Source organism: Manis pentadactyla, chromosome 15 (genome assembly GCF_030020395.1).
Source record: "Manis pentadactyla isolate mManPen7 chromosome 15, mManPen7.hap1, whole genome shotgun sequence".
In the NCBI taxonomy this organism is placed as follows: Eukaryota; Metazoa; Chordata; class Mammalia; order Pholidota; family Manidae; genus Manis; species Manis pentadactyla.
The window spans coordinates 35222358-35241702 of NC_080033.1; the positions used below are offsets into that span (position 1 = coordinate 35222358).

The 19345-nt window shown below is 35.4% G+C and overlaps 1 protein-coding gene across 1 annotated transcript in view; it reads left to right on the top strand.

Annotated features, from left to right (window-relative positions):
* LONP2 (lon peptidase 2, peroxisomal) overlaps positions 1-19345 on the top strand; it is a 124800-nt gene that overhangs the window by 67310 nt on the left and 38145 nt on the right. Inside the window, exons 9-11 of the mRNA XM_036932533.2 lie at positions 2322-2472; positions 4277-4403; positions 7769-7902. Of these exons, the coding sequence (XP_036788428.1) occupies positions 2322-2472; positions 4277-4403; positions 7769-7902 (412 nt within the window). The remainder of the gene's footprint in view (positions 1-2321; positions 2473-4276; positions 4404-7768; positions 7903-19345) is intronic.

Consider the following 19345-nt stretch of genomic DNA (forward strand, 5'->3'; position numbering starts at 1 on the left):
TGAAAACTTCAACCATAACAAAAATAGAAAAAATAGTATAGTGAACCATATAAACTCATCACCAAGCTTTAACAATTATGATCTCATGGACAATATTCTTTCATCTATTCCTACCCATTCTTCCCCACTCTATTCCTATTTACTTTGAGTCAAATTCCAGACACCAAATATTCATAAATATTTTAGTATCTATCTCTGAAAGGTACAGACTTTTAAAAATGTAAGCACACTATTAGACCTAAAGATGACAGTTACCTAGTCATCTTAATGAGTGGAGTATATTCCTGGATTGCCTGCAGTTATCTGTATTTTACCTCTTGCCAGAAATTATTATTGAAAAACAACTCTCAGCAAGCATTTGGTTTATCCCTCCCCATGGTTTATCCCAACTGTGACTTCATGTGCCCAAAAATAAAGTGTCATATATCACAGCTATTTCAATCCTCAGTCATACTGTGTAGGTAGGAATCAGAGTCCTCCAACTGATGTAGAAAGACCTTTTAATGAGGAAAAAGAGAAAAATAACAGTTCTAGTCATTCTTGAAAGCAGCTCCTAGGTGTGGGTGAGTTGGGCTGTGGAAGCCATTGCTCTAACATTCTTACTGTAGTTTTTGTCCCTCCATGGACTCACCAGTTTACCTTAGGGTTTCATCTGAGTGATGGTTACTAGAAATTATTCTTACCTGACAGACTATTATTCAGTATTTCTGATGCTGTTTGAACTCTGCATATGTTTTTGTGTTTTCCTGAATAAAAGATGGAGGCAGGCAAGTTGGACATCTCTCCTCATGACCCAGGTATCCTGTAATGCATTTTAAAAGACCTCATTCACAGTTCAGAAACACTGTTCATTGATTTTCCACTTCTTTGAAACCCCAGTGTCTTAAGAAAAGAAATTAACTTGACTTGGAAAGGTCTGACAACTATCTAAAACATACCCAACATGTATATGTTAAATTTAACTAGAGCTATTAAAGAATAAGTTTTCATTTTTACTAGATAACAGGCTTAACTAAGATTGCCATATTTTCCAAACATAGCTACCAGTTTCAGATAATTGTTCGACAGTGAGATTACTCTTAAGCATATACTGAATATAATTGAAATTGCCTTCAAAGACTTGGAAGTACTTTATTTTTATAGCATTAAACAGTATTAAATCTTGTGAAAATATGAATAGTGTATCTGAGAATTGTATTCTAGGCAAACTGAGTTAGCATAATTAAAGTTAAATAATATTCATTATTTAACAAAATTCAAGATTCTTTGTAAAGGGCTTTTAGTTAAGACTAACTTGTGGGTATATTTAAAAATAAGTAAAATATTGAGGGGAATCAGAAGCTAAGAAAAGCTGGTTATACAGTAAAATTGTGATTAGTAAGTGTTCTAATCATTTTACTTTCTTTTTGAGTACGTGTGTCAACCCTATTCATACCTATGCTTGTCTTGTGTAAGTGAAAGTGATTATATATTAAAGGCTCAGAACACATAGAAAGCACTTGGTGCCTTCTTTGAAGTCTTTGTAGGCTTCTCCACAGCCTGTGACTCAGAGCATGTGTGAACAATAGTGTGAAGAAGGTATATGCTCTAATACACAATTGTTCAACATTCTAAGAATCTAATTGGTAAATTATCTAATTTATTCAAAAAGTTTTAAAGAGATTTAAAATAGTTTTTATTTAATAGTTTTAAGAGATAATGATAAATTGTTCATTATAAACAAAGGTTTTGCTTTAAAGCATTTTTAAAACATGAATTTTTCCTTGTGCTGTATCAGAATAAAGCAGCTTAGTGATTTTCACTAGTTTACTCTTGTTTGGAATCCCTCTTTCAGTTGGACTTTATCCCAGACTTTCTGATAATGTTTGAGGAGGAATATACTAATTATTATTTTACCTGTTACCTAAGAATTTCAAAATACTCTACACATTTACTTTATATTCCCATAGCCGGTAAGAGAGGGTGTATTAAGAAGAGGGAAACTGGTTCTACAGGATTGGTAATTTATTTATGGTCCTACAATGAGTCATTAATTAGTAGATTTAAGAACAAAGCTTGGAAGGGTAATTTCTGCTGCTTTGTGCTTACATAGGTTTCAAAAAATTTTAACATTGAACATGTTTCTTTTTTTTTTAAAGAAAGACTTAGAATGTAGGGAATGTAAAGAATGATGCTCAGGGTTTAGTGTTATCCCCATATTTCTCAGACTGACTGTGTTGAGCAGAAGTATCAACCTAGCTAGTATGTCATACATGTTTTAATTCATACAGCTTTCTGTTGAAACTACTGAATTTGTTTAAATGTTGTTTATTCTCCCATAGGTGTTGGATCCTGAACAAAACCATAACTTCACAGATCATTATCTAAATGTGGCCTTTGACCTTTCACAAGTTCTGTTTATAGCCACTGCCAACACTACTGCTACCATTCCACCTGCCTTGTTGGACAGAATGGAGATCATCCAGGTCCCAGGTGCTTATTCAAAAATAAAATCATTACTTGCTATTTCTTTCCTGTCTGAGCATAACCCTTTAAAACTGGCTGAGCTATGGTGTTTTGAGTAAAAAGTTGATTGGCCAGTTTTTGATCTTCAAAAGTTTGAGTCTAGTGTATAACCAGTTTTTATGTAGATTCAGAGACTGAAACAACAAAATGTTATTTGTTTATTTGTTTTAACTGTGACGGATAAGAGTACATATATATGCTGTAACACATAAAGAATAAAGTTTGCATAATAATTTCAGATTTAACAGTGTTACAGAATGATCTTTTTTTGTGGAAAATAAGACATTCTTCTTTGAAGCAATTTCTAAAATTACTGATGAAAATAATTTTTTTTTTTCAAAGTGTTTAAAAATAGATCTTCACATGGTCAATTTAGCTTCCTATCAGATTTTGAAGTTTTCATCTCTGGGGAAGTATAATCATTTATTTTTGTTAAGAGATGGGTTCTAAAGAGTAGCCAAACTTTCTCTTTATTACATCTGGCCTCAACTTTTATATAAAAGTGCAGGGTGTTTTTAAATTCTTCTCTTTAGTTGGATCTGTCATGGACTTACATATTTTTTGCCATGTTTTCTCCTCCATTAGAGTATGCAAAGTAAAGTCCGTTGGTTCCTAACACTAAATAAATTCTAATGTTTTTACCTTATTTTAATTGCTCAGAATTATTTTTCCCTAGATCAAATATTGGTGGGAATTTGTTAAAATGAAAATACAGTAGAATATAAACTTATTTAGATTCTAAGTATAATCTAAATAGACATTTCATATTAATATGAGATAAATTTTTACCATCAAGTGAATGATAATTAAATTTCTTGGTTATCTTTGAGCCCTACAGGTTCCTGCAGCTAAGTTTTAAAATATGGTGAAATCAAATATTGCTTTATGCATAATTATAAGATAAAATAAATAATGAGATCCACTTGCCTAGATACTCTGAATTAAGGCAAAAAATCCGTAAGACACACTAATGGGAAGTGAAGTAACCAGGACAACTGCAGGGGTAGACATGTGATAACCACGTTCTACCTGCAGGTTTGGTTATTTTATCTTCTAGCTTTTCTTGTGTTTTATTTACTTTTTCTACTCAAAAGATGTCTTATCAATTCATCTTTAATTTTTGCTTGTTAAACAGAAAGGGGACAATTCATTGAAGGGAATTTTGTCTTACAAGATTTAAAAATAAAATAAATCTGCACTCATTGAGGCTTTTAAATAGGAACATAAAATATTTTAAATATATAAATTATACTTATAATTCCAACATGCAGAAGGAAATGCTTTCATAGGGACACCTTTGTAGTCAAAGCTGTGGAAGAAGCCTTTTTGCATCCCTTCCCCTGGGCCCTGTGACTTATTCACTCTGAGTCTTTATTGTCATTTTAAGTTTTTATACTGCGTATGAAGTTATGCTGAAGAAAAGGGATGTTTTATTTTCCTAATAAATAACAAAATAAAAACTTGAATTTGAGTTAAGGAGATAATTATCTCTAAGGTTTGACTTCAATTTGTTTTATCTTTGAGAGATATATCATTTAATCAGAAGACTTTCAAACACCATGCTTAGTAAATGCTTGTTCTGTTTGTGAAAAAATTGGGAATTGTAACAATATTTGATAGGGGATTAAATTTCTTTATTCTGATTATAATCGTAGTTGAAGTAACATGTAAATTCATTCTAAATCCAAGCTCTGTTGAATCTGCATTTGATTCATTAGAAAACTGTGAAAACTGTGTGAATAATTTGAAAATAAGATCACTTCTTTTCCAGGGTATACACAAGAGGAGAAAATAGAGATTGCTCACAGGCACTTGATCCCAAAGCAATTGGAACAGCATGGGCTGACTCCTCAGCAGATTCAGATCCCTCAGGTTACTACTCTTGACATCATCACCAGGTTAGTCAGCCATCCTGAGACTTCATTAATGGTTGAATCTGAAAAGGAGGTTATTTTACTGGCAACTAGCATCCATTTCTCTCTCTCCAACAGATTCCCAGTAAGCATTTCCATAACTATTGATTTACACAGGGCTCTGTATAAGGCAGAAATTCATAGAGACACCATTTAGTGTCTTTATAGCTAAGGACTTGAACTAGAATTTCAACCTTTACACAATAATATAAGGGATTAATTTTGATAAATTAAGAACTAAAAACTTGAAAATACTGAGATGTCTTTTATACCCCAGGATCTTAAAAATTAAATTCTTTTAAAAGTTAAATTCTTTCAAGAAGTGAGATTCTATTTCAGACATGTGTTTTAGGTTACTTGGATTTTCTTTTCTCCTCTTTGAGAGATTTTTTTTAATCCTTTAGGGTTCCCATTTTCAGAATCAACACTGGAACAGTAGAGAAGGTACCTTCCCAAGTTACTTAACAAGTGCTTAGGCCTTGTGGCAAGCAGTACATAAATTATCTGAGTAGGGTATTGCTTAGTCTAATTTATAGATTGCATGTTTGAATGGAAAATATATCCTTTTGAGAATTTATATCTGCAGTAGCCTCGTACTGTTTTCCTGGCTCAGCATTACAGATCCATTGCATCATCTGGCAGATGGTGTCAGAATGCCAAACCCTTTCCGAGTAACTGCTGTTTTTCAAGAGAAGTGAAATATTTCTGCATTTCAGACTTTGGCCAGTCAGCCTGCTTTTTGATCTAAGGCCAGCCTTCTTATGGAAGTCTCTTTAAATTTATATACAAAACACCAAGACTGAAACTGACGTGGGAGTTCCTTTTCTTAACTTGTAATTTACTGTGTGGATAATGCCAGGAGAAATAAAGTAGGTGATTTACATGCTAAAGTCTTCCAATAATAATATTATTCCAGGTAACACCTTTGGTTAACTTTGAACAAGTCACTTAACCTTTTTGATAGCTTCACCATCTGTAAAACATGAGTGACAGAGAAAAATACATCCATAGTTTATCTGGATCTGTATAATGACTCTGAAGAGTAATTCACTATTTGTATTTCCTAATTGCTGCCTGGAGTACTGTTTGTTTTATTATATACCTATTAGCTCAAAACATCAGATATTAAAAGTTCTGGATATTAGAAAATATCTGTAGTTGTGTTATTTTTAAAAACAGCACAGGTAGGTATTCACTATTGCAGACAAGTTTTGGATATTTAGTAAGTTACCAAACTTGGACATGGTTTGTCATCTATTGATGAAAAGTGTTTTTCATCTTTTCGTGAGTCATAGACATAGACCCATGATATTCAGGCAGAGGGGAGGAATCTTAGAAATCATCTAGTTCTCCTTACCTCCCAGAGTAACTAGCCTACTGGAATTCTTCCAGTGCTAAAGTGTTTACTGCAAACTACTCCTTGGAGAGTAAATATAATTCTTATAGAATAGTCTTTATATTCTAGCTATAACTATCTAGTCCTTCCCTCTAGGAGCACCTGGGATGTAAGCATAGATCTGCCCTTGGACGGCCCTTTTGGTGTTAAAAAGAAATTCTTCAGTTCCACATCCCTTCAAACTAAACATTCCTGTTCTCTTTACCATTCCTCTTGACCCACTTTCAAGACTCTTCCTTATTAGTCTTCCTCTGACTGATACCTGTGATATCAATGTCCCTTTTAAAAGTAAACACCCAGAGTGGAACTCAGTATTTCAGATGTAGCCTAAACAGTTCGTAGTTTAAGAAGACCACTGAATTTCTTATTCTGACTGTACCATTTTATGACTGACTGTATCTCAACATTCTTAGCTTATTTAGGTTATTCTCTTGCCTTTTGCATTTATGATCACCTAATACCTTAGTTCTTTTTCATATGAATTTTGCTGAGCTTTGCCCATCCCATTTTGTATTTTTAGGGTTGAAGTTTTTAAAGCCCAAATGCAGGCAGACTTTTGCAATCTTTTATATGTTATTGTTAGTCTCATTACCATTGCAGCAAATTGAGTTAGTTTTATGTCCTCTGATATCTGGCATATATATAGCATCTTCAGGCTCAAGTCATTGATAAGAAATGTGAACCAGTTCTTATTTGACACTGGTGACTCTTCCTATTTCAGTTTTAAAATATTAAATAGGGATTGGTGTGTCTAGCTTTTTCCAGTTAGCTGTTAATGTTAACACGGTCTACATTAGTTCGTAGCCCATTATTGTCCTAACCACCTAAAAAAAAGTATTTTGTTTTTGTTGTCATTAATTTTGACGAGCTCCAGTTCATTCTAACTTCTGGTACCATTTCTGCATGTTCATGTCATTCCTCCATAAGCTCCCTGAGTCCCTTTTCCTTTTGTTCACACCATTCAATCTGAGCTGATCCGAGAGTTTCTAGAAAGCAAAATTGGATTTTGGTTTTTGTTGCTACATATTGGTTTGTTTATTTTTAAGATTCCTCCCTGCTTTCTTCCTTAGGGAAATTATATGCAGTTGTATAATCCAGACTTTATTCTTATGTTTTCCTATCCCTTTGATTGAAGAGTTTTACATTAGTGGTTAGCCAAGAGCGTTATTTGTCTTTACTCCGAACTTTTAAATCTGCTTCTCTGAAATCTAGAATATTTGTCTGACTGCCTAATTAAATCCAGTTTTTCGGATAAAACTGCATTCTCTGCCTAATGCTGCCCATTTAAATCCATCCAAAGCTGGGTGGCCAAAAAAGTTGTATTACACAATGGTTTATGAAGTAGCTTATGGAGTTTAAGTCTAACAAGTTTTTTAGAAACTCTGCTTAATCACATTTAGAGTCTTTTTCACAAAATCACTATGCTTGCATCACTAAGCATACATGCCTTCTTTTTTTAGAGATCTCTACAATGAAAATACACTGAATGGAAGGGATTAGCACTGTTCCTAGTAAAAACTAGATTTCTGCCTCAGATTTTTACTTTAGTTGGAAAAAAGTTTTTTTCTGATTCTTTTAGCAGTATTCAAGTATAAATTTATCTAAAATTTTCTTAAACTGACAGTTTTTTCTAAGAAAGCTCATATGTATCATGAAGGAATAAAATGTTTGATGTGCTACTGAATTTATGTTTGCAATATAAATAAATCAAGGATTTGTTTTTTAGTATAGAGTATTGGTTCAAGTTAATCTGTATAAAGGGAAAAGTTGTAGCTGAAAATATATCTGAATATTTAGGAAATAATAATGAGGAATTTTTAATGTGATGAAATTAATATTTAAGAAAATACAATGTACTTTGTATGCTGTTTCTTTAGTATAACTTTTAATCATATTACTTCTATTTTTACAGATGATTTTTAGCCAAAAATAAAAAACTTTTCTTTGATGACAGGTATACCAGAGAGGCAGGGGTTCGCTCTCTGGATAGGAAGTTTGGGGCCATTTGCCGAGCTGTTGCTGTAAAGGTAGCAGAAGGACAACACAAAGAAGCCAGATTGGACCGTTCTGATGTGACTGAGGGAGAAGGTCTGTGACCTTGATCTGTGCTTTCAGACTTGGTGGTTAGGAGTAGCAAAAAAACAGGACATGGAGGGATGGTATTGGGTGTCCTTGGAGCAATGGCACATATTACTCCCCTGGTAAATGCATCCAATGAGTAAGTAATAGCTTAATGTTAGATGTATTTTATCAAGAGGATTCTCTTACAGAGAATCAGAGTGTTAGCTGGTATAATACTCAGTGCTTTAAGGATGTAGTAAATTTCTCTGGATTTATAATAATGGTATACTTTTATGTATGTGTTCTATGTTCTCTTTTTCCCTTCTCTTCCAGATTGTTAAAGTCTTTCAATATTTATAGTACAGAAAGTTATTAAAACAATGCAAAAAGTCCAAGCTATCCAAGGGCTGCAGAGGCAGGTGTTTGTAGTCTAGAATAACTTAATATGAATCATTTTGTTTTTCTCACACATTTTCTTTGATAAGTACACAAGAAGAATAAAATTTGTGGGTTTTTTTTAGGAAAATAGTTATGGAGGTAGTGACAAGGGAAAGAAAGGGAAGGGTGCTGTTATTAGAATTAATTGCATATGGACATTTCCTTTGGTACCCAGTTAAAGTGTTTATAACTTCTTGGCCCAGACTGTTGCAGGATCTCAGTTATCACACCATACTGCTATGTAGGTTGCCAAAACTTGCTTTAACAAATAAGACTTGAGGAGTAGGGAATTGAAATTTTCTCTCATACAAGAGATTTATAAGAAGTTCTACCATTTCAGTAGTTTTCTAGAAAGGAGTTTGAAGAATATGGTTGAAGAACCATAATTTGTAATAGGCTTAGTGAAATAGATGCAATTAAACATCTTTTCTGTTTTTCCTTCTATTGCTAAACACACTGCATTTAACAGCAGTACCATCAAAAGAGTAGACATTTTTCACATACTCCTCCTAGAACCTCATGGGTTCATTTTCTCCAGAAAGTAAACCTTCCCCATCTCCTGTTGAATTGGAGAGGGGTAGTGCCCTCATTGTGTGGAGTAGGGTTAGGGATCTTAAGCTCTAATTACTTCTTATACAGATTTTTACATTTTTTTGTGTTTAGTCCCATTCCTCACTGACATTTTCATAGTTACTTCAAATTCCTGATCCTTTGTAGGATTTTATGGATAACCTCCCTGCTCTCAATAAACATTAAGGTTTGTACCTTCTCTAGCCTACTAAATGTTTGTTACTTCTTCTCCATTCACTTTCTGTTTTCCAAAATGTTACCAGCATCTCTTATCACCTACTGTCTTCTTTCGTACTCTTTTTATTCTTGTGGGTACATACCTTTTTTTTATTTCTTAATTTGTCTTTTTACTAGGATTTGGAGAGGAATTTTAAAGATAAGCACATGTTAAGACCACCATTTTCAGAAATCTGAATTTTTTTAAGTGCCCTAGGTGACTGACTGATAGCCTATCTACAATGAACCACTGGAATGGTGGGGAATTGAGATATTTTTCCCTTTCTAAATGTAAGTCCTAAATCTTCCTAAATCTCCCCTTCTTCTTAAAATACTTGTGTTCTGTGGCCTCAAGGAACTGAACTTATGTCTTTTTATTGTTGTCTGTGATACAATAGGCAAAGAGTGAAATGAGTTTATTTAGCTAATTTAGTTGAAAATTATATTTAGGACTTAGGTGACATGTTTCAGAATTTATAATAATACATTCAGAAGAATTTAATATCCAGGGAAACTTTACATAGTTATACAATGCTTCATGTTTATACATATATCCATTAGCATGTATCTAATATCTGTGATCATATTAGCTCTTTAAAGATAACCCAGAAATAGTCAAGAACCTGTTGAAACAGGTTGTGAACTGTGTGAGAGCATACAGTTTTTCATGGTAACATTTATTTTAGTTTTTTTTTAATCCATGATTCACAGAAACAAGTCCTAAATGATAACATAGTTAAACAAATTTGGGTTGTTAAAGTACTACCAAAGACATGCAGATGAATAAATAATTAGGATAAATACCTGTGTCTTGGTTGGTTTGGGTTGTGGTTCTTCTTAGAGGTATGTGGACTCCAAGCCAGCTCTAATATTGTAAGATACTCCTGAGTTACTGTAAACGACTTTCCTCCAGATTTTAGTAAGATAATTATAAGGTGTCCTGAATTGGTGTTTATGACGCTTAACAAAGCCAAAAGAAAAATTTCTACAAAAGTCTATATTATGTATTCAGCATAAAGTTCAAATGGAGCTAGCTTAGACACTGGAATTTTCTCACTAAGAAATGAATTATTTAAAGTTAGAGTATAAAATAAAACAGTTGGTTTAGAAATTTCAAGTAATGCAGTGAGAGAGATATTTTTAATGTTAAAAATATTGCTGGACTTAGTGTTACTGCCAGGAAGAAAAGTAATTTCAGGCCACAAGCTTCAAAACAGGCAGAAACCTCCAGTGTATCAAACAAACTTTCTGGAGTAGGCCAAGAAATACTGGTCTGTGAACAGTTGCCTTTGTATTTGTGAGGTCTTAACTGGCAGTTAAACAGAGCAAATAATAACGGAGTTTAAAAGGCTGGTGGGATTTATAGTTGATCTGTGTTAGAAGAGGAATATTTATGGTTTCTGTCACTTATTTATAAATATGGGAATTGTTTCATAAAAAAAGTACTGTGTATGTTGTTCTATATGTTGTTATGTATTCTGAATTGCCCTTTTCATTTATGGAATATTAGTTTAGTTGAGTTGAGAGATTGGCTAAAGTTTTATTTTGCTTTTTGTTTGCCATTACGCAAGGACTCAAATGTTCGATATATTTAATTTTACATACTGGGATGTTTCTCTGTAAAGAGTTAAGCAGATGTCCATTTGTTCTAGTATTCACATACTATATATGTCCATTTAATATCTAATAAGATTTCCTCAAAAATCCTCAGCAAAGGATCTGTGTTATACTCAATCCTTACAGAGTTTCTCAGAATATGAAGTACTCTCAATTATTTTTGAAAAATACAGTGTTTATTGGAGAAGCTACGTTAGCCTTTATGAACCTCAAGATATTAGTTTCTTATTATTTTGGAAGTCACCTGAAAAATTGGTTTAAAAAAAAATTTTGACAGAAGTAAAACAGTTACTCATGGAGTATTATAAATAAGCTTTTTAAATATCACTTAAAGCAATACTGTAAGAAGTTATGTTATGGAGATCTCAAATAAACATTTGTAGGAAAAATTAATTAAACTAGCAAATAAGTGAACGGGTACTTCGGGCCTGGGATGAAATTTTCAGTGGCCAGATCATACAGAGTCTCTCAGATAGTCCTGGTGCTTGTTTTTTAGGTCCTCCAGCTTTGTTTCCCTCAAAGTTGCCTTGGCTATTTTAGGCCCTTCAAACACCCATATAAATTTTAGAATCAGCTTGTAAATTTTTACCAATAAATAATAAATAAAATCTCCTGATATTCTGATTGCATTAAATCTGTAAATCAGTTTGGGGAAAATTGACAGTTTGATAGTTTCACGTCTTCCAGCTCAGACTAGCTCATTTATTAAGTCTTAATAAATGTTTTTAAGCGTTCTAACAGTTTTCAGGGGTAAGCTTTTGTGTATTTTTTTTTTTTTTGGAAAATAATTATTTTTTATTGAAGGGTAGTTGACACACAGTATTATATTACATTAGTTTCAGGTGTACAACATAGTGATTCAACATTTATATACATGACAATTCTAGGTACCAGCTATCACCATACCAAGCTGTTACAATATCTTGACTATATTCATTACATCCCGGTTACTTATTATTTTACCGTTGGAAGTGTGTACTTTTTTTTTGTTTGTTTGTTTGTTTGTGAGGGCATCTCTCATATTTATTGATCAAATGGTTGTTAACAACAATAAAATTCTGTATAGGGGAGTCAATGCTCAATGCACAATCTTTGATCCACCCCAAGCCTAATTTTCGTCAGTCTCCAATCTTCTGAGGCATAACAAACAAGTTCTTACATGGAGAACAAATTCTTACATAATGAATAAGTTACATAGTGAACAGTACAAGGGCAGCCATCACAGAAACCTTCGGTTTTGCTCATGCATTATGAATTACAAACAGTCAGTTCAAATATGAATACTCATTTGATTTTTATACTTGATTTATATGTGGATACCACATTTCTCTCTTTATTATTATTATTTTTAATAAAATGCTGAAGTGGTAGGTAGATACAAGATAAAGGTAGAAAACATAGTTTAGTGTTGTAAGAGAGCAAATGTAGATGATCAGGTGTGTGCCTGTAGACTATGTGTTAATCCAAGCTAGACAAGGGCAATAAAACATCCATGTATGCAGAAGATTTCTCTCAGAACAGGGGGGGTGAGGTTCTAAGCCTCACCTCTGTTGATCCCCAGTTTCTCACCTGATGACCCCCCTGTGACTGTGCCTGTCTTAGGTTGTTCCTCCCTTGAGGAATCTTACCCGTCTCTGGCTAACCAGTCATCTTCTGGGGCCATACAGGGAAATGTAAAGTTGGTTAAGTGAGAGAGAAGCCTTATTGTTTGAAATGGTTACCTTTTTATTTCTTTGCAGATTTATGCCCTGTAGCTTCTATGCCCAGCATTTGTCTTGAGGTATCTTTACCACTTGGAAGAATTATGATACTCGGTAAATTTGATATGAGGCATGAATTCTATTTAAGGGTTGTAATTAGGAAGGAAGAAGAAAACCTATAGAAGTAGCAGGTGGAAGAAAATATGGGAAGACATTATTTCTTTGACATATCTTCTTGTAGAGTAACTTCAGCATGTATAGGTTTTAAGCTACTACTTAAATTGCGCACACACATTAATATAATAGGAGTATAGTTACATAACCAAAGCATACCTGTAATTACCATCCATCTCCAGTGAAACCAAGAAAACCAGTTAGGCACCTTAGGCATTTGTGAAAACTTATCTATGATATGATGGATATTGTCCAACTGAGCTTGAACAGTCTGAGAGAAATCAGACAAATTAAAACAACCCATTCCTGGGGAATGTTCACATCCCTTATGTTCTTTTAACAGTAAATAGTCTGTAGTTGTAAGATTTTGGAGCGCTACAATTTGCACTTCTCCTAATTCTTGGTTGAGCTCCAACAGTATAGATCCAGTCAAATTTGTTGTTTTACTGTATGCACAGGCCAGCTTAGATATCTCCTTCATTCCCATGGCAAGTCCAGGAGCTGGTGGGATGAGTGCATCTACAGCTGTAGCAGTGCGTGGATCTTTGTTGGGGTTTTTTGATGATCATCTTCTGGCATGAGTCTTCCAGAGAGTGCTGATGTTGGAAGTTCTCTTTCATATCGTATCTTAGTTCATTGTCGGGGTAGCCCAATTAGGCTTTGATCTACTGTATAAACGCAAACAGACCTTTTGCCTACACTTTTATATGCCCTTTATACCCTTGTGTAGAACTCATTGGAGGTTACCACACAGGAACTGCCCTTTTTTTTTTTTTTTCTTTTTTTGGTATCACTAATCTACACTTACATGACGAATATTATGTTTACTAGGCTCTCCCCTATACCAGGTCCCCCCTATCAACCCCTTTACAGTCACTGTCCATCAGCATAGCAAAATGTTGTAGAATCACTACTTGCCTTCTCTATGTTGTACAGCCCTCCCTTTTCTCCTACCCACCCATGCATGCTAATCTTAATACCCCCCTACTTCTCCCCCCCCTTATCCCTCACTACCCACCCATCCTCCCCAGTCCCTTTCCCTTTGGTACCTGTTAGTCCATTCTTGAGTTCTGTGATTCTGGTGCTGTTTTGTTCCTTCAGTTTTTCCTTTGTTCTTATATTCCACAGATGAGTGAAATCATTTGGTGTTTCTCTTTCTCCGCTTGGCTTGTTTCACTGAGCATAATACCCTCCAGCTCCATCCATGTTGCTGCAAATGGTTGGATTTGCCCTTTTCTTATGGCTGAGTAGTATTCCATTGAGTATATGTACCACATCTTCTTTATCCATTCATCTATCGATGGACATTTAGGTTGCTTCCAATTCTTGGCTATTGTAAATAGTGCTGCGATAAACATAGGGGTGCACTGATCTTTCTCATACTTGATTCCTGCATTCTTAGGGTAAATTCCTAGGAGTGCAATTCCTGGGTCAAATGGTAGGTCTGTTTTGAGCATTTTGATGTACCTCCATACTGCTTTCCACAATGGTTGAACCAACTTACATTCCCCCCAGCAGTGTAGGAGGGTTCCCCTTTCTCCACAGCCTCGCCAACATTTGTTGTTGTTTGTCTTTTGGATGGCAGCCATCCTTACTGGTGTGAGGTGATACCTCATTGTAGTTTTAATTTGCATTTCTCTGATAATTAGCGATGTGGAGCATCTTTTCATGTGTCTGTTGGCCATCTGTATTTCTTTTTTGGAGAACTGTCTGTTCAGTTCCTCTGCCCATTTTTTAATTGGGTTATTTCTTTTTTCTTTGTTGAGGCATGTGAGCTCTTAATATATTCTGGACGTCAAGCCTTTATCAGATGTGTCATTTTCAAATATATTCTCCCATACTGTAGGGATCCTTTTTGTTCTATTGATGGTGTCTTTTGCTGTACAGAAGCTTTTCAGCTTAATATAGTCCCACTTGTTCATTTTTGCTGTTGTTTTCCTTGCCCGGGGAGATATGTTCAAGAAGAGGTCACTCATGTTTATGTCTAAGAGGTTTTTGCCTATGTTTTCTTCCAAGAGTTTAATGGTTTCGTGACTTACATTCAGGTCTTTGATCCATTTTGAGTTTACTTTAGTATATGGGGTTAGACAATGGTCCAGTTTCATTCTCCTACATGTAGCTGTCCAGTTTTGCCAGCACCACCTGTTGAAGAGACTGTCATTTCACCATTGTATGTCCATGGCTCCTTTATCAAACATTAATTGACCATATATGTCTGGGTTAATGTCTGGATTCTGTAGTCTGTTCCATTGGTCTGTGGCTCTGCTCTTGTGCCAGTACCAAATTGTCTTGATTACTATGGCTTTATAGTAGAGCTTGAAGTTGGGGAGTGAGATCCCCCCTACTTTATTCTTCTTTCTCAGGATTGCTTTGGCTATTCGGGGTCTTTGGTGTTTCCATATGAATTTTTGAATTATTTGTTCCAGTTCATTGAAGAAGGTTGCTGGTAGTTTCATAGGGATTGCATCAAATCTGTATATTGCTTTGGGCAGGATGGCCATTTTGACGATATTAATTCTTCCTAGCCACGAGCATGGGATGAGTTTCCATCTGTTAGTGTCCCCTTTAATTTCTCTTAAGAGTGACTTGTAGTTTTCAGAGTATAAGTCTTTCACTTCTTTGGTTAGGTTTGTTCCTAGGTATTTTATTTTTTTTGATGCAATTGTGAATGGAGTTGTTTTCCTGATTTCTCTTTCTGTTGGTTCATTGTTAGTGTATAGGAAAGCCACAGATTTCTGTGTGTTGATTTTGTATCCTGCAACTTTGCTGTATTCCGATATCAGTTCTAGTAGTTTTGGGGTGGAGTCTTTAGGGTTTTTTATGTACAGTATCATGTCATCTGCAAATAGTGACAGTTTAACTTCTTCTTTACCAATCTGGATTCCTTGTATTTCTTTGTTTTGTCTGATTGCCGTGGCTAGGACCTCCAGTACTATGTTAAATAACATTGGAGAGAGTGGGCATCCCTGTCTAGTTCCTGATCTCAGAGGAAAAGCTTTCAGCTTCTCACTGTTTAGTATGATGTTGGCTGTGGGTTTATCATAGATGGCCTTTATTATGTTGAGGTACTTGCCCTCTATTCCCATTTTGCTGAGAGTTTTTATCATGAATGGATATTGAACTTTGTCAAATGCTTTTTCAGCATCTATGGAGATGATCATGTGGTTTTTTTTTTTTTTTTTTTTTTTTTTAATTTTAATAATTATTTTTTATTGAAGGGTAGTTGACACACACTATTACATTACATGAGTTTCAAGTGTACAACACAGTGGTAGAACATTTATATACATAATTCTAGGTTCCAGCTATCACCCTACCAAGCTGTTACAATATCTTGACTATATTCCTTATGCTATACCTTACATCCCGGTTACTAATTTATTTTACCGTTGGAAGTCTGTCCTTTTTTTTTTTTTTTTTTTTTTTTTTTGTGAGGGCATCTCTCATATTTATTGATCAAATGGTTGTTAACGACAATAAAATTCTGTATAGGGGAGTCAATGCTCAATGCACAATCATTATTCCACCCCAAGCCTAATTTTCGTCAGTCTCCAATCTTCTGAGGCATAACGAACAAGTTCTTACATGTAGAACAAATTCTTACATAATGAATAAGTTACATGGTGAACAGTACAAGGGCAGTCATCACAGAAACTTTCGGTTTTGCTCATGCATTATGAACTATAAACAGTTCAAATATGAATACTCATTTGGTTTTTATACTTGATTTATATGTGGATACCACATTTCTCTCTTTATTATTATTATTTTTAATAAAATGCTGAAGTGGTAGGTAGATACAAGATAAAGGTAGAAAACATAGTTTAGTGTTGTAAGAGAGCACATGTAGATGATCAGGTGTGTGCCTGTAGACTATGTGTTAATCCAAGCTAGACCAGGGCAATAAAACATCCACGTATGCAGAAGATTTCTCTCAGAACGGGGGGGTGAGGTTCTAAGCCTCACCTCTGTTGATCCCCAATTTCTCACCTGATGGCCCCCCTGCGACTGTGCCTGTCTTAGGTTGTTCCTCCCTTGAGGAATCTTACCCGTCTCTGGCTAACCAGTCATCTTCCGGGGCCATACAGGGAAATGTGAAGTTGGTAAGTGAGAGAGAAGCCTTATTGTTTGAAAAAGTTAACTTTTTACTTCTTTGCATATTTATGCCCTGTGGCTTCTATGCCCAGCATTTGTCTTGAGGTATCTTTACCACTTGGAAGAATTATGATACTCGGTAAATTTGATATGAGGCACGAATTCTATTTAAGGGTTGTAATTAGGAAGGAAGAAGAAAAGCTATAGAAGTAGCAGGCGGAAGAAAACATGGGAAGATTGATTATTTCTTTGATATATCTTCTTGTAGAGTAACTTCAGCATGTATAGGTTTTAAGCTACTACTTAAATTGCACACACACATTAACATAATAGGAGTATAGTTACATAACCAAAGCATATCTGTAATTACCAGCCATCTGCAGTGAAACCAAGAAAACCAGTTAGGCACCTTAGGCATTTGTGAAAACTTATCTATGATATGGTGGATATTGTCCAAATGAACTTGAACAGTCTGAGAGAAATCAGACAAATTAAAACAACCCATTCCTGGGGACTGTTCACATGCCATATGTTCTTTTAACAATAAATAGTTTGTAGTTGTAAGACTTTGGAGCGCTACAATTTGCACTTCTCCAAAATCTTGGTTGAGTTCCAACAGTATAGATCCAGTCCAATTTTGTTGTTTTACTGTATGCACAGGCCAGCTTAGATATCTCCTTCCTCATTCCCATGGCAGGTCCAGGAACTGGTGGGATGAGTGCATCTACAGCTGTAGCAGTGCGTGGATCTTTGTTGGGGTTTTTTGATGATCATCTTCTGGCATGAGTCTTCCAGAGGGTGCAGATGTTGGAAGTTCTTTTTCATATCGTATCTTAGTTCATTTTCGGGGTAGCCCAATTAGGCTTTGATCCTCTGTATAAACACAAACAGACCCTTTGCCTACACTTTTATATGCCCTTTATACCCTTGTGTAGAACTCGTTGGAGGTTACCACACAGGAACTGCCCTTTTTTTTTTTTTTGCTATCACTAATCTACACTTACATGACGAATATTATGTTTACTAGGCTCTCCCCTATACCAGGTCTCCCCTATAAACCCCTTTACAGTCACTGTCCATCAGCATAGCAAAATGTTGTAGAATCACTACTTGCCTTCTCTGTGTTGTACAGCCCTCCCTTTTCTCCTACCCCCCCATGCATGTTAATCTTAATACCCCCCTACTTCTCCCCCCCTTATCCCTCCCTACCCACCCATCCTCCCCAGTCCCTTTCCCTTTGGTACCTGTTAGTCCATTCTTGAGTTCTGTGATTCTGCTGCTGTTTTGTTCCTTCAGTTTTTCCTTTGTTCTTATATTCCACAGATGAGTGAAATCATTTGGTGTTTCTCTTTCTCCGCTTGGCTTGTTTCACTGAGCATAATACCCTCCAGCTCCATCCATGTTGCTGCAAATGATTGGATTTTCCCTTTTCTTATAGCTGAGTAGTATTCCATTGTGTATATGTACCACATCTTCTTTATCCATTCATCTATTGATGGACATTTAGGTTGCTTCCAATTCTTGGCTATTGTAAATAGTGCTGCAATAAACATAGGGGTGCATCTGTCTTTCTCAAACTTGATTGCTGCATTCTTAGGGTAAATTCCTAGGAGTGCAATTCCTGGGTCAAATGGTAAGTCTGTTTTGAGCATTTTGATGTACCTCCATACTGCTTTCCACAATGGTTGAACTAACTTACATTCCCACCAGCAGTGTAGGAGGGTTCCCCTTTCTCCACAGCCTCGCCAACATTTGTTGTTGTTTGTCTTTTGGATGGCAGCCATCCTTACTGGTGTGAGGTGATACCTCATTGTAGTTTTAATTTGCATTTCTCTGATAATTAGCGATGTGGAGCATCTTTTCATGTGTCTGTTGGCCATCTGTATTTCTTTTTTGGAGAACTGTCTGTTCAGTTCCTCTGCCCATTTTTTAATTGGGTTATTTGTTTTTTGTTTGTTGAGGCGTGAGAGCTCCTTATATATTCTGGATGTCAAGCCTTTATCGGATGTGTCATTTTCAAATATATTCTCCCATACTGTAGGGATCCTTCTTGTTCTATTGATGGTGTCTTTTGCTGTACAGAAGCTTTTCAGCTTAATATAGTCCCACTTACTCATTTTTGCTGTTGTTTTCCTTGCCCGGGGAGATATGTTCAAGAAGAGGTCACTCATGTTTATGTCTAAGAGGTTTTCGCCTATGTTTTCTTCCAAGAGTTTAATGGTTTCATGGCTTACATTCAGGTCTTTGATCCATTTTGAGTTTACTTTTGTATATGGGGTTAGACAATGGTCCAGTTTCATTCTCCTACATGTAGCTGTCCAGTTTTGCCAGCACCACCTGTTGAAGAGACTGTCATTTCGCCATTGTATGTCCATGGCTCCTTTATCAAATATTAATTGACCATATATGTCTGGGTTAATGTCTGGATTCTGTAGTCTGTTCCATTGGTCTGTGGCTCTGCTCTTGTGCCAGTACCAAATTGTCTTGATTACTATGGCTTTATAGTAGAGCTTGAAGTTGGGAAGTGAGATCCCCCCTACTTTATTCTTCTTTCTCAGGATTGCTTTGGCTATTCGGGGTCTTTGGTGTTTCCATATGAATTTTTGAATTATTTGTTCCAGTTCATTGAAGAATGTTGCTGGTAGTTTCATAGGGATTGC